This window comes from Numida meleagris, chromosome 2 (assembly GCF_002078875.1).
Source record: "Numida meleagris isolate 19003 breed g44 Domestic line chromosome 2, NumMel1.0, whole genome shotgun sequence".
In the NCBI taxonomy this organism is placed as follows: Eukaryota; Metazoa; Chordata; class Aves; order Galliformes; family Numididae; genus Numida; species Numida meleagris.
In genome coordinates, this window is record NC_034410.1 from 134,215,270 (window position 1) to 134,231,700 (window position 16,431).

General features: G+C 43.2%; 1 protein-coding gene across 1 annotated transcript in view; it reads right to left on the reverse strand.

Moving 5' to 3' along the window:
- Window positions 745-16,431, reverse strand: part of EXT1 (exostosin glycosyltransferase 1) — a gene marked incomplete at its 5' end in the record, with an annotated part of 167,385 nt that continues 151,698 nt past the window's right edge. Inside the window, 4 exon segments of the mRNA XM_021389255.1 lie at window positions 745-5,397; window positions 8,138-8,309; window positions 8,936-9,096; window positions 14,207-14,296. Coding sequence (XP_021244930.1) covers window positions 5,212-5,397; window positions 8,138-8,309; window positions 8,936-9,096; window positions 14,207-14,296 — 609 coding nt within the window. The 3' untranslated portion in view covers window positions 745-5,211.

Genomic DNA, 16,431 nt, shown 5'->3' on the forward strand with positions numbered 1-16,431 from the left:
AGGCCGGTGCAGTACTTTTTTCCCTCTACACATTTATAGTGACTCCTATTAAAAATCAACATTACCTACCAATTACTGTGTCACAACACAGATACCATCTGACTATGCACAAATGGCACAGTTTTTTCCTGCCCTCAGGTAAGACAGTAAACACCTGTCTATGTTACTGGACTAGTTCCCACTGTGTGTAGATGCTATACCACGTATATCATCTATGTAACAGATGGATACATACCGACATCACTCAGTTCAAGCCGAGGAGAGAGCAGATACAGCAAAGTGCCATCCATTTCATTATCCTGAACTCGAGGAACATGGCAATCATGCTCCCAAATGTGCATTTTCAACAGTACAAGGAACAATTGTTGTTTTACATTAACAACAAAACCACACCGCGACAGAAATGTACTTCCTTTATTAACAACTTTTCAAAATAAATCTGAAGAAAAAAAGTCTTTGGTGACACTATCTATAAAAACAACCTATTTTAGATGGCAAACCTATGATGTTATACAGGTTAATGAAGTAAACCAAATTATATGGCTTTTTAATTTCTCACTGTCTCTTTTTCTCTCACTCACACACTTGCTTTAGGTTTAATTGCACCATGTTTCAATAGTCAAACAAAGAGGGAGAAACACTTTAAAAAAGATGTGGCAGCACTATGAAAACATTGGTAATGCATTAGAAAAATTTTCTCCAAAATGTACATTTTATACAAAATAAGATTGTATTTCTGTTTGCTTTTTTTTTTTTTTTTTTTTTTTTGCTTTACATTTGTCCACCTCCAAATTCCCATTTCCGGTTTCCAATCTCATTCCCCAAACACTATACATATTGTCTCTCAAAATAAATATACAGGATTATGTACAAGGTCACAAGGCCCATTGGATCATTGCTAACTCACTTAAAAAGTCACAAAAAGGTGGGAGGGGGCATCCAGAATCCTCTGACGAGTCTCATAGATCCCCCTACTTGAACTCCAACTTAAAAACGTGTGTGAAGACAGAACAGTGAACAGTGGTATAAAGGTCAACTTGACTTGGCTTTAAACAAGGGTGAGAGGCACAAGACCTGGGGAGATGTTTCAGCAGACACCAGGAAGGCCCCAGGCCCATCCCTGCCAGTACCCAACGATGCCCATTGAGATGACCCCACAACAGGCCGTGCTCCTGGATCAGCCCAGGGCATGAGCAGGCACCGATCCCCCAGTGGTGTATGTTTAACTGGAGGAGTTAACAGAAGGGCTGTCCATCCATTCAGGTGCTACGAACACTGAGTGGCCTTTTATTTTCAAAATAAGAAGAGAGAGAGAAAGAGGAAGACGTTGCATTTTACACTGGGAACGTTAAGGTTTAAGGAATAAAACTCTACTTCTGTCTGCTTCTGTCATTGTTTCAGCGTCAAATGATTGCTTCCATTCTTGAAACGACACCTTTTGGTAAACAAGCTATTCTAAAAGGCGCTCATTGGTGAAAGATTAATTCCTTTGTCAAGGTTGACTCTGAGAAAGAAATTGGAATCTGAAGGTGATCAAATCCACCGTGTTTTCAAATGGAAAAGATCAAAGCGCTCGATAGCCATGCATTAGCACACCACTGTGTTCATAATGGAATTGTTACATAGCTTAAACATTCACATTTGGAAAAAGCTATGGTAATAGCTAGAGTTTTTCACAAAATAGAAAGAGGGCAAAGGAATCTCACACAGGCCCAAGGGACTGAACGGAGAGCCAGGCACTTTCTATCTTGGAAGTTTGCCCCTGTTTTTGTGTCTTATTTTTCTCATTACGAAACCCTCCTCCAGCAACAGATTTCATTCAAGTTATAACTGGGAAGGGTTTCTCTTTCTTTTTTTTTAAATAAATTCAATTAAAAAATCATCAGTTCTTCCAAACTCTAATCCTTACTTTTGCTCTGCTTTGATGGTATGGATCTGTTCACATTCATCCATCCACCTCACCCCTGATTAAATTAAGGTCAGTAACCTTTACAAAAGGCCACATGCGAAACACTCAGTCAAGTCATCAAGCATTCAAGTACCTGTAAAGTAAAGGCTAACATAGCCTGCTGTTCATGAAAAATAAAAAAAATAATTAAAAAAACTACAAAAGGAGCAACAAGGAGTGAACCCTGTTTCAGCACCATCTGAATTAAGTGTGGAAAAAGGATAAAGAACCATTAACTCACATAGGATGTGATAAAAGGGTGACTGCGCTCATGACAGGAACAACACGGCTCTACCTGACACACATGCACAGGAGGCCTGGAAGCACACCCGGTGTCTGGAAGAGCACTGTCTGACAGCAGCCACACCAGGTGTACCACGCTGAGCATCTACGCTGAATCTGCATCCAGTTCTTCCCATGGGTGCCGGGGCCACAGACACAAAGATCCGTGGCCATTGTCCTAGCAGCCACAAGGTACATTCCTTCCTAGGGAGATGGGGTCTGCCCGGTAACGTACTGCAAAGGGGAATGTGCACATCTATCTTGAGCCTCTGCAGCTAAGCCCATTATTGTTTCTTGTTTAATTAGTGATCTGTAAACAGAAAGGACCTCGAACCGCATTCAGAGAACTTTAGCACAGTCTCTCTCAGCCACTCTGAAAAGTGATGATGACACAATGTCAAACAGCTTAAAAGCCTGGCCTTACTTGCTTGCACTCCAACACTGGTGAGCCGTTCCCATTGCTAAAAACTCAAGATGGCACTAACTGAAAGAACAGTCATTCTTGTTTTATGTAGGGCTCCTCTTTCCCGCTCTCTATCCCTGGGGATGCAGAGGACACATCCACACACCCTGCCCACCTCTTCCAGTGTTTGACGCATGCTCCAGCAGGTCTGAGGAGACATATTCCTGTCCCTGGAGGAGATGCCTGATTCTCAAGAGGACGAAGTAGCACGGGAGCCACTTCATGGAGTGTAGGGAGCTGCTCACCGTACAGAGACAGGACAGCCTGCTCCCCTTCCCTCCCTGGTCCGATCTATCTACCCTTGCCTCTCCACACATCTCTGTATATGCTGATTTAACTCTATAAAATGGCATTACAAAATGGAGCCAATCACCGGCCACTTTCTTGCCCCAGGCTGGCAGCAGGCGCAAGGTGAGATCATGGCCAGTGCAGGAGTGGATGGAGTTGGGGAGGCACCTCTTCCTTCCAGCAGCACTCAGTCACTGGCTGCAGCCCCACATGTGTTGTGGCAGATTCCTTTAAGGATTTGGTTCAGATTCAATGCAAAATGTCAGAAACCTGACGCTCCTGCCCTAACTTGCTGCGCTCTGTTCAAATATTGCAATACATACGCAAAGCCAAACACATTTTGCAAGTCTTTACATGCCAGATTGCATACAAACATTTAGTAATATGTACTTTGCAGTTTTAAAGCAACTTTCAGTTAGGGATTTTGATCTTGCCATCTCAAGAGAAATTGTTTAAGCTTTATGGCATTCTCTCTAATACCAGTAGCTATTACTCTGACAAATGAGGACCTGTGCATGCCTTGGTTAAGGGAGTTGCTTAAAGCTGTGCAATACGTCAGCATTTGAGCCCAAATGAAACGTTAACCCTGGTGTAGTCTTTCTATTTAAATCACAGAATCCTAGAATCATTTGAGTTGGAAGGGACCCTTAAAGGCCATCTACTCCAACTCCCCTGCAATGAACAGAGACACCTACAGCTCAATCAGGCTGCTCTGAGCCCCATCCAGCCTGACTTTGCATGTCTCCAGGGATGGGACATACGCTAAATTTCTGGGCAACCTGTTCCAGTGCCTCACCATCCTTAGTGTAAAAACATTCTCCAGCTACTCTTCACTCCTGCTACAGAACAGCCTGGATGTCAAGGAATGAGGTATAGAAAAGCTCGCTGGTCCTTGCTGGGCACCCTCACTACACGCTCTTGCTCTTGGGGTGGTTATCGCTACAGAACACTCCAATGCACCTCAGAGAGACGTGAGATTGTGAAATGTTTTTAAAGTGCTTGTTGTTTTAGCAAACCATCACAGCACCTTCCTGACCCTTCGTTTTCACTCTTCACTTTAGAAAACACATAAATAAGCAAAGCATTACAGAAAAGCAAACAATTGTGATATTTCCACTTAAATATGCTTCCATCTGAAATGATAAAACCATTTTGGACAGTGAGCTATATTGGTACTTCCAAGGCAGGCTTTGGCCCAAGTTACCCTGCCTCATGCAAGCCCGAGAGAAGCTGCTGCCGCCAGCACTGATCCCTGACAACGCACTTTGCTTCAGGTGCAGAAATCCAGGAGGGAATTTCTCCAACTATGTGCGCTTCCAAAAAAATGAAAAGAAGCCCACAATTTGATTTCATATAAAACACTTTGTTACAGGCTGAATTCCTGCACTGCAAGAACTAACATGCTCCCTTTTTGCACCAAGATCCCTTCTGCCCTCAAAACAAAGCTATTTCTGGAGACTCAGTGGCTGCGGCCTGGTGGCAGTGCTACTCCCAGCCATGCTGCTCTGGCCCAGCTGCAGGGCCATGGAGACAAGGCCTTGCTGTGAGCAGCCCTGTGTTCCTGCGTGCACGAAGGCCCCACTGCCATCCTGCTCCCGGCAGGGCTGCTCCTCTCCTGGCCCAAAGTCAGGCCTCAGCCAGCAGGATCCACACACACTGTGGGCTCTCTGGTTTTCTGCCCGTACAAAGGAGCTCTGCCATAGTGACCACAACCAGCTTGTGAAAAACGAAGAAAAAAAATATTACAAAAATCAGCAGTCAAGGAGAAACATAATACTTCATTTCTGTCCTGCTTGTGCTCAATTTGTTTCTGAACCTGCTGCATTTTCTCCCTGTGAGATTCAAGCATTTAACGTTGCAGGGGAAAATGAACGAAAATTGCTATGACAATCAAATGCATGAAAGAAAGAAATGGCAGCTTCAAAATATTCACAACCAACACAATTTTGATTAAAGAAAGAACTCTGTTTTTAATAGTTTTTTTTATCATTAAAAAAGTTTAAACCTGCATAGCAATCATTTCAAAAATAATTATTTAATGTTCCATAATGAAACTGTACACAACATCGTCGTGAGGGACAGAGGCCTGCTGGGTGGGGAACCAGTCCAGAGCTGCGCACCGCTGGGCGCCGCTCGCCATGTCCAGGTGCGGCCAGGCCCGGCACAGTCCGGCTCCATGCGCCGGTGGCCGTGTGGGGCCGGGGCAGCTCGGCCCCCTGGGCAGCGCTCCTCAGAGTCGTTCAATGTCTCGGTACTTCTTCCTCAGGATGGAGACCTGGTCTTTAAAGAGGACAGGGTCGAGCCTCATCTGAGAGTGGATCAGCGGCATATAGCCAAACCAGCTGGCGAAAGTGTTCATGCAGCTCTGCCGTTGGGCGAAGTGGTCAGGGTCAGCCCAGCGTGAGGCCCGGGACGTCTGTGTGGAGAGGAGCAGAAGTTAAGCGGCAGCTGGGAGGCAACAAAATGGCAGCAGAGGGTGGGCACCTCAGCCAGGCAGACACTGTGCCAGGCAGCTGCAACAGGGCTTGCTAGCTCCCCGTCCTGCAGCAGTGTCTATAGAAATCTGCTCTGTGGGGGCCTTTAAGCCAGGGGATGGACACCCCATCTGTGATGGCAGCTGCTGATGGCAGGCTGGCCTCCCCGGCCTCCAAAACACTGCTGAGGGCAGCGCAGCATGGCGACTGGAGTCTAACTATGACCGGCCTCACCCACAGCATGACACCCCTGGGCAGGCCTCTCATCACCTGCCAGCACATTGCCTCACCCTATCTCTTGATCTGTTTTTGGGAGAGAGAGTAAACCATTAAAAAATGAGGAGAGGAGAGGAGAGGAGAGGAGAGGAGAGGAGAGGAGAGGAGAGGAGAGGAGAGGAGAGGAGAGGAGAGGAGAGGAGAGGAGAGGAGAGGAGAGGAGATCCGAAAGGTTTTTAAATGCATAAATTCAAGTAAAAAATATAGTTGAAATGAGGAGAGGAGAGGAGAGGAGAGGAGAGGAGAGGAGAGGAGAGGGGGTGGAAAAAGGGTGGAAAAAGGGGAGGAAAGGAAAATGGGTGGAAAAAGGGGAGGAAAGGAAAGAGAAGAGAAAAGGAAAGGAAAAGGGAAAGGGAAAGAGAGAAAGGGAGAGGGAAAAGGAGCAGGAGAGGAAAGGAAAAAGGTAAAGGGAAAAGGGAAAATAGGAAAGGGAAAAGGAAGTGAGTCCAGACCTGCAGAAATTTGAACATATTTTAAGTGGCTTGTAACTAAGCTCAGTCGAAGTCCATACATGCCTGACATTACTTGTTTGCAAATGTCCAGCAGGGAAAAACAGAGTGCTTCCAGGAAGCATACCTGTCAGGACCACTGCGGAAGACAGTACTGTCTTATGGACAGAGAAAATAAGTAGAAGTTCCACATTATATCATGATAAACTCTGACATAGGAAAAGACCACAGGTTGTATATATGCAAAATCCTATGGACTAATTTTCTAATGTTGAGAACAGCTATAATTCCAATGAAAGTCTATTGAAGCACAGCATCTCTGAGAAAATAAGACCTAACAGCTTGAATACAATTATTGTTCTCTATCTGTACTTAGACTACGCATATGAAAACAATAGAGCTATTATTTAAGAGAAGCTATAAATGATGTGAAACTCCTCCGTTTTGTTTTGTGCTACTTCTCATGCATCTCTATAGCACTTATGTTTCTACTACACTTTAAAAACAAATAAAAATTCATAAGCTCAAAGTGTGTTAATTAAAATGTGAAGAAACTGATAAAGTCAGGGAACTGCCAAAGGACTGTTGTATCAGACTTGATCTTTATCCAAGGCCTGTCCAGTTCAGCACAAGTGGTAGCTTATTATGTGCATTGATTACAGACCCTTGATTATACAGAGTCACTAAAGGCAAGCAAAAGCTTGTTGCTAGAGGATTATAGCACACATTCTGGCCATTAGCAATGAATTTCCATATGACTATTAATCTCTGTCACAACACCGAGGTTATGTTAATTTTTTATTTGTCTTTCAAGGAATTATGAACATAGTCCATTACATTTCCCAAAGCCGCACGAACAACTTGTCTTTGGGAGAGAGTTATAGTTCATGGATGATTCAAGCTACCCACACTGAAAAAAGAAAAATGATTGTTCAGACTTTGCCAAACAGCCAAAGCACACTCCTGTGGAGAGGTGAAGCTCTAACTACAAGAAACAGGCACTTTCTGGATCACACCTTCTTGTTCACACGAGGTCTTTTAGGTACCTGAATGATTCAGAATTGCTGAATACTACCTACGCATGAGATGAAAATGCAGTGGCATACAGATAATGGAGTCTACAAACTGGCACGGCCATTCTCCTGCCAAAGATCTGGGTAATGCTAATAGGAGAAAATGTGAAGGGAAAACAGAAAGTCTCTTCATTCTTCCCGACCCCTCCTTCCCATAGCAAACCTGGTAGTATTGATAATAAGACATTGCGGCAGCATAGATGGGAGATTATTTAGGACTTAGAGCTAAGGTATGACTTGTTATTGTTCCCATTGCTCGCTCACACAAGGGAAGAACAGATATGCCCCAAGTTAACATGTATCCTTGTTACTAGAATGCATATCCATTTCTGCAATGACAGAATTTATCCAATAGCTGGAAGGGGCCCCACAGTATGCATTTCATGGCTGCTAGTGAGTTATGATGTCATCATGGGACAAAAGGTACCACTGTTGTGACAATCAGTGCTTGAAACACACTATATACTTTAAAAGAGCACAGAGATGGACTGGTATATAACATTCATTAAAAATAATTAAAAATATAAAACCTTTTTAGAATTTACTTCTGCTTCTAGCATTCCATGAGGTCTTCTCTCTAGTTCTAATTTCATTAGAAAACTGGAGTTTAACTAAAATTCAGTCACTAAAATCATCAGTCCCCTGAGTTTGGGATCACTATGAGTAACGTAGTGTAAGAAATTATGAAGTAGATGCCTGCCAATACTCCTTCTGGATTTTCTTTCAATATAATAAAAGAAAATCTATAGTCCACTTAAAGCTCTGTAAAGCTAAAAACTACAAAAAATAGCCAGAATGCTATTCATTCTGTAAGCCTAATATAGAATTCAGAATGTTAAATTATTAATACATCCCAACAGCTAAAATACGCTATGGATACATACCTGTCCCATCATGGTCTCTTTATACTGTTTTTTCTGTGTTACTTTGATTGGAGGCAATTTTGTCACGGCTGACACCAAAAAATTCATTAGAATGTCCTCACAATTGGCCAGTTGGTCCACCATATTCTTTAGGCTGGCAGGCAGGTAATGAGTGTACAGGTAGTGATAATATCTGGAAAGTAACAGCAGGGCTATTAAGAGAAGCCACTGGGCTTTCAGGGATTGTGAATTCCAACTGAAACAGAAATTTTCTCTTCAACTCTACATACACCAGATCTTTTCTTCAGTCCTCTAACAGGAACTTTCTCCTAACATCTAGAGATGCCTTTGGTCTGCGGAAGTTTTAACAGCTCAGGGGTTTTCTCCAATACGCTGCAATACACTGGCCTATGATGTGTCCACTGCACTACATTTTTAGAGTAGCCAGAAGACTTTGCAGACTGCAGCTGTCAGCCAACACATACCCAGTGCTGGTCTGGAAGTAAACTCCTTTCTGCTATGCTACAGGCCATTCAGTCGAGCAGCTTAATGAATTCGGGAACTCTTTGAAGTGCGTAATTCCTGATGTTAAAAAGAGCAGTCCGACCGCCTCAAAATACAAATGACTTCAAAGAGACCAAACAAGCGCAATAATGATTACCAGATCCCCAGAGCTAAACTGAGAACTTAAATTATTACCCCATAAAAAGTAGACCCATTTATTATCTTTCCATTTTTCCCCTCCCCGGAATAATGTCTTTTATTCCCCACTACCACTTTGTTTCATGCAGAAGGACAGCCGATGCTCTGGGTTCTTACTTGTGGTAAATAGCAGCTCCTGTCAATACCATGGAATAATCGTTAGTCCACTTGGAGGTATAGCCCCACCTCTCCTTAGTGTTGTCCCAGAAGTGACTGCGAGCAGGGTACCCTACAATCCTCTCTGGAAAACTCTGCCAAACTGTAAAGGCAAAATCCACCTGCAGACAAAGGCACAGGCCAAAAGAATACCAAAATTGTTTCAATAAATGTCAACAAAACAAAATATTACCTTGTCACTAATTCATAATTCAAAATCTTGGAACTGTTGCAAAACATTAATTCTATGTATTCATCAGTAAATTAAACTGACTGCTTGACATTTTGCCCTGTAATTATGCACATTTTAATGGTTTCTGTTAAAGGGAGTCTAGAGCATCACAGCATTACATTAACATTTTCAAGCTTGCCCTTTACATATCAAACCTTTTCAAGTTACAGAAAGAACTGGTGTAGGTGCATGCATTTATACGAGGGCTGCTCCAGAAGTAATGCCTCCTATTTTATGATGTTGGCCCACAAAGTAAGAGGTGGATGTTGGTGGCATGGCAGTAGAAGGTGAGCCTTCCCACCAGTATTCTGTTCCCTGTTGTTGTCATGCTACAGATGGCAGCAGAGAAGCAGTCTGACAAAATGACAGGAATGTCAACCATGGACATGGTTGGACGTTAGGAAAAATTTCTTCTCCAAAAGAGTGGTCATGCATTGAAACAGGCTGCCCAGGGTGGTGGTTGAGTCACCATCCCTGGAACTGTTTAAGAAACATTTAGATGTTGTACTATGGGACGTGGTTTACTGGGAAGTATCAGTGGTAGGTGGACAGTTGGACTGGATGATCTTGGAAGTCTCTTCCAACCTTGGTGATTCTATGATTTTATGAAAACAGTGTTTGATATGGAAGTGCATATGAAGCAAAGGTGTGGAACTGAATTCCTCCACGCAGAAAAAATGGCACTCACTGACATTCATCAATGCTTGCTGAACATTTACAAATATCAAAAGGTGGATGTCAGCACAGTGAGGTGGTGGGTGGTGAAATTCAGAAGAGGCAACAGTGATGTGAATGACAAGCTACATTCTGGACAAAATGAAGAGTGTCTTGATCAGCTTGTCTGCATGAACTGGCGGATTACAATGAAGGAACTGTGTACTGAATATTGGCTTCAATATGTTGGAAACAATGGTGACAATGTTGGAATATCATAAAGATTGTGCCAGGTGAGTCCCTCAAATGCTCACACAGGAACAGAAAGAACAGCATGTGCAAGTTTGTCGGGACCTGCTGAACCAACATGAGGCTGGAGGTGACAGTTTCCTGGATCACAGCATTACGGGTGGTGAGATATGGTGTCACCACTATGAGCCAGAGTCAAAATGACAGTCCATGGAGTGGCAACATGTGAATTCCTCATTGAAGAAAAGGTTTAAGATGCAGCTGCCAGTGGGTAAAGTGATGTGCACTATCATTTGGGTTAGGAAAAGGATGATCCTTCTGGATTTCCTGGAACCAGGACAAACCATCAACTCCGACCATCATAACACTAAGCTGAAGTCTTGAACTTCCAGAGTCAGGCCAGAGAAGAAGACAGTCTTTCTCTTGCAACACAATAACGCCAAGCCCCATGCCCATAAGAAGATCATGGAGCACACTGCCAGTCTGGGCTGGACTGTCCTCCTACACCCACTCTACAGTCCAGATTTGGATCCTCCTGACTTCCATCTGTTCAGGCTGATGTAAGATGGATTGGATGGGTAGCATTTTCCTAACAGTGACACTGTCATAGCAGCTATCAAAAAGAGGATCACTTCCGTTGGTGTTGATTTTTACGAGCGTGGCATGCAGGCTCCTGTATTTGCCTCCTGGCAAAAATACACAGCAAATGGTGATGAGTAAGCTGAAAAATAGTGTCATGTATCTGTTATGTAGAATTTGGTCTATTGAATAGTGACAGTGTGTTCTTTGTATCTGTTGTGGTTTCCAGGGAAATAAATAGGAAGCATCACTTTCGGATCGACCTGCGTACTTACATGCAATATAGAGTGGTAAAAGCCACGTAGATAACTGAACCTTTTGCACATATTCATGCATTTCACTTACCTACCATTTCAGTACTGTCAACAGAAAGCTTGGAAAATCAGGAATCAAACACCTTAAATTATAGGGGTGGCTCAGTGAGATTAAAACATGCAATCAGTGTGGATTTCTTTTATACCTTCCATCTGCTTTGAGCCTTTAAGGCACTTGGAGATGATACCTTTAAGGCTGTATGTATGACCAAGAGGGTTAAACATATAGCTTAATAAAAACGAAGGTAGATTCCATTGTAGTTAAGTGGCTTTAGGAGTCTGTGCTTTAAAAAATGGATTTTACTGTATGAATCACAAGAAGATATTAAATGCTAACATAGAGTTTCTTTCATTTATTTATCTATTTATTTATTTATCTCGCTGTTACTAGCTTAATAATTCAAATCTCAGAGATCTGAAAGGTTGATATGGGATTGCTGCCCCGGAATCCCACCAAATAAATACTAGTCATAAGAGGAAAGAGATGGTTGGGGTAGTTTGCAGAAGGCTCATCAGCATTTGATTTGAAAGGCATTTGGTAAAAACACATATGGAAATTTTTTATCATGTTAAAGTTGGTTGGCAGTCCCTTCACTTTGAGCTCAAGCTAGATTCAAATTTTAAAAAGAGCTAAAGGCAATTCTAATTGTCCCAGTCAAAACCAAGAGAAAAAGGGACTTGTTTCTGCATTGCATATTTCCCTCTCTGTACCAGAGGGACCTAAAACCTTGCTCAAAAATGCCTGGAAAACCTTTCAAGAACACAGCAAAAGTCAAGAGTGTAGATGTTAGATAAAGAATAGCTGCTATGAGAATAGTCACATCTTGTGTGATTATTGTCAGACTTCCCTCATTTACAAGCACTTTTATGAAACAGAAGAGTCACACATGTACTGGAACACAATGCTAAGGACTGGTTATTTTCTTTCAAGTTGTTTCAAGGAATCTGAGGCCAACTAGAAAGACAATGTGCACAAACCAGTTATCGTTTCGATAGTTCTGATCTCATCCAAATCAATACCACATGAAAGAGCTAAAGGTTTTTTCCCTGTAAAGGCCTGTCCTATAAAGCCTGACATCTGTTTTCTTTCGAGATGTTTAAGAATCTCAAATAAATAAAAAAGCGGCAACACCCAGTGTCTTCACTCATGTATTCAAGTATCTGTCCTTGTACCAGTGAAAAACACTAAACCAATCATCCTACCAGAAAAAAATCCAAACCGGTCCTTACGCTGTGTAATTTTGCAGCATTACCACTCAGCTGATCAACAGGAAAAGCCAATCCAGCTGCCAGTCTCATAAATCCCCATATCATTCCTAACTCATGCTGATTTCTAATTACTTCCCACACAAACATCCCTCTGTGCACGTGACAGAGCTCCTCTCAAGAGAGCAACCGTTTGCTGTTCCGCTGCAAAGGGGAAACTGTTACTCCACGAGAGCTGGACAGGGCAGAAGATGTGTCTGGCAATTGCTCCTCCCAACAGGAATGTGATCGTGTCTGACCACGTTGCTAAACTGCTTCTTCTGGTCCCCGAAGCTTCGCCACAATGACCACCCATGAGCAGCCAGTTCTGAGGGAAGTTTCATACCACACGCTTCACGTCAGCGTTTGAAACAGGCTGTTTCTTTGTGTAAGCTGCATGATGAGAAGTGAAGGAGTAGAAAGAACCCAGTTCTTCTCAGAGAGCCACCAAAAGCATAGGGGCAGGAGGCTCAGAGCCAAAACCTACCATGCAAACACGCAGTATCGTGCTTACAGGAGGGAAGAATCCACAAAACAATGCATACGTTATTTCACACAACAACACATATTTGCATTTGAAAATGTTCAGTGTAAAATATGGCCAAGTCAAATGAGAAATACTGTTTCACATGCATTCCAGAAGCCCAAATGACTATAAAATAAGGACAATGATAAATACTAGGCAAAAAAACACAAAGCCCCAAATCCTCCTGCAATCCACAGGTTAGACTTATGTAACTACCACCTCAGTACAATGAACCCAGGCAGGTTTTACCACGAGCATCCTGAACAAAAAGCTGCTTAGGATCTCCAGCCCCAGGACAAATGTATTTTTTCAGTTTGGTGTTTAGGATTTTTCAGCTGTGCGGGGCTCTGCACATAAATGATTTGGGAGCAGCTGTGTTCTTCCTCATCTCGCAGGAGCTACCAGGATGTAGCCTTGGTATCATGTAGGTTCAATGCCATTTGAAAAGCAGAAGAGGGCTACCAGGGCACCTTCTGGAGCAGCTTAACCACAGCACAAGAAAACCATACTGGGGAGGAGAACAGCTGCAATCTCAACCATTTAGAAAAAATCCAGTGACATATTAGGGTATATAGCAGTGACTGGTGGCTAATGTTAGGCATTTGCTCACTAGCAGCAATTGCATCAGTGAAAAGTCCACATCATTGACAAAGAAAGCACTTTTATAAAGGTGAAATGAGGAGAAAGGAATAGCCATGGACACGGGAAAAAAAAAAGGAAAACAAAAGAAAATCAATTTTTTCAAGCTATTCCCTGGCCGTCATTAATAATGTATTTCCCAAATATTGCACTCTATATAAACTGTCATCAGTTTCCCCTGTGGTTCTCAGGAAGAGGTTCCAGAAATCAATACTCATCCCAGTTGTAAAAATTGGTTTTCTACAGTGTTTTTCTTTCTTAGAGCTATCTTGCTCTTAGCACAAACACTCCAACACCTAAACTAGCAAAGATCTCCAACTTTATGGGAAGACACAACAGTCAGCAAGAGAACATTCCCCAGCAAATGGTGCATTAGATGGCAACGCTCTCTTTTGGAGCAACAGCAATCTCCTGCTGCTGACACTCCTTCTTTCCCCACCTACATCCTACTGGTAGTAGAGGGAGGAAAAAAAACCCTACCCTAATCAGAAAAGTGAGAACAGAGTATTAAAGTCGACTGCTCTTGGCTGCCTACACCCACTCGCAGCTATGTTACTAAAATAATAAAGAACGGAAGAACCATATGCTAATGATGAGCCAATTAACTGAGGTGAAAAGCTCCTCTGATGGCAGTGGCAGGGTTTCTGAAACAAGTGCAAAACAAAAAATCTGAGGAGTGTCGCAGGAAACCTTCTAACATTTGGCCACTGGCAAGGCTAAGAGAAGAGCCTATCTGCTGTGCTCAGGATCAGCCAAGGAGCCAGGCAGACTCTCCAGATGTCAGAGACCCTTACCTCAGTGGTTGAAAGCACGGTGTCCTCATCCAGGCTTAGCACTGCATCTGTCACTATGTTGTCGTAGGGCAGGAAGCGACTGCTCATAACCTGTGGGTATTCAAGGCAGGAAAGGGAAGAAAATAAATCACTGAAAGGACTAATTTCCCTGGGAAGTACTCTATTTCATTCCTCACTCCTATGTCCTTTCATCTGAGGCACATCGCATGTCGGTCTGACAGAAAGGACCACTCAGCTCAGGAGGGAAAGACTGTCATTTTTGTCACCCCAGCAGTCAGTTTACACCTTCTACTTGAGGAGTAATTTCTGAACAGATCTCTCTCTTTGGAGTAGGCTGCCTTCCTTATGTGACAAACTGTCACGGTCCACACCGAGAATCAGATGTACCAGAGCTTCCCTGGAAGCTGTGCCTCCGCCCTCCCATGGGGTGTGAGGATTAGAGACAACAAAGTGCTGACAAGGACTCTGTCGCACTCGTAAGGTTACAGCTAGGAAGCCAAGGAGTACAGGCTGTGCGTGAAGGAAGTTATGCTGCCAGGACTGCACCCCTGTAAGTGGCACACCTGCACCCCTGGGCATTGCTGTTCCATCAGTAGGGAGCTGCTGCCACATGATGCAATGTTTTATATCAGAAATGGAGAATACACTAAGGAACATGATGATCTGTTGGGCTTTGTTCGCAGCAAGAATTACATTGATATTGTAGCATTTCTAAAAGTCACATTTTTAAGTGACACAGCTGTATATGTATAAAATCTATATGCAGAATTTTTTTTTGTAAGTATGGCAGGATAGTTCTCACAGCAATAGGAAATGGATGGGAAAGTGGAATCAAAAAGATAACAGCAAGAGATGAGAATCCATACGGTTTCTTTACAAGACTAATTAGCACCTTCTGAGAACTGATGAGTGGTAATAAGGACATGACGCTATTTGTTTCCCTCATTTGCTAAGAAAAATAGCCTGGGTAGATAATAGACTTCCTTTCAAGCTTATTATGCCAAGAAATCACTACAAAAAGCAGGCCTGCTTAGGGGAGATCACCTTCTGGAAACGGACACAGAGGAGTTTTTCCTGTAGTTCGTTATGGACATGGTCAGCTGTGTGTCCCTTGCAGCCTGTACAGAAGCAAGTCCCTAAACCTATGCCTCCATTCAGAGAGAACTCTGCCTCCACATTCAGGAGGTTCACAGCGTCCATCTGGAGAGGATCTCTTCACCGCTGGGATGGGCCTCGCTCCAGGGAGGCCATGGCTGAGAGGGAGAGGTGAGCTGCAAGGTGCTGGCAGTTTTACTTTGCTTATGCAGAGGAAAAGCAGAGCAAGAGGCCACCAGGAGACCAAGGTTCTCACCCTATTCATTTAGAGGCCATGGAAAACAGTCAGAATTACTCAGCTATTTTCTTTAGGTATTTAAAGCTCCCTGTCGTAAAATGTCTGAGATAATATATCTTGATTTCAAGGACAGGAGTGCAGGTTAGGTAAAGGCAGACCTCCGCGATCCCCTGCACGTAGTGACTGTGCCTGCCAGTATGCTTCAGTTAAGTCTGAAGATGAAAAAGCAGTTCCTTTGTACAACCTTCAAATTGGACAGCTCTGGCTCTGCACGCTTTGTCCAAACAAGCAGCGTTTCTCCACAAGAAGCCATTGGCATACGTTGGGATATTAGAGAGATGAGACTGTCCACTATAAACACACCTTTGTGTACTCAAGAGACTCATTTGTAATCTAAACAGTGCCCGGGCCAATTTCTACAAACGCAGAGGAACCGGTCAAAGGTTTTCTCCTCTATCTCACCTCTGCAAGCTTTCCAGAAAGAAAGAAAAAGTCTGCAATGTTCAAAAGGCTCAGAAATTACTACAGCCTTTCTATACATATATGTGGCTAGCTAAAGGCACAAGCCATTAGATGCAAACTTTGCAGGGCCCTTGCTTTCCTTTTGTTAAGGTGACTGGGGCAAAAGACCAAAGATAGGACTACAATTTCAAAACAGGATTGTACAGCTAAAGCAGCTGAAAGTTCTGTTTGCAAACGCAGAGCTTGAGAGCCAGATGATAGAGATGGCAGAAGGGACCAGCCCACATGTGTGTCCATCAGAGCCCAGAAGCCCACAGAAGCAGCCCTGCTTCTCTCAGGCCTGACTTTGGGGGGTAATCATCTACTCCACTGTAGATTTTTAAAAGAAACCTCTTTTCTCATTTGGGTGCTGTCTGTTTCAGCTCTGTGG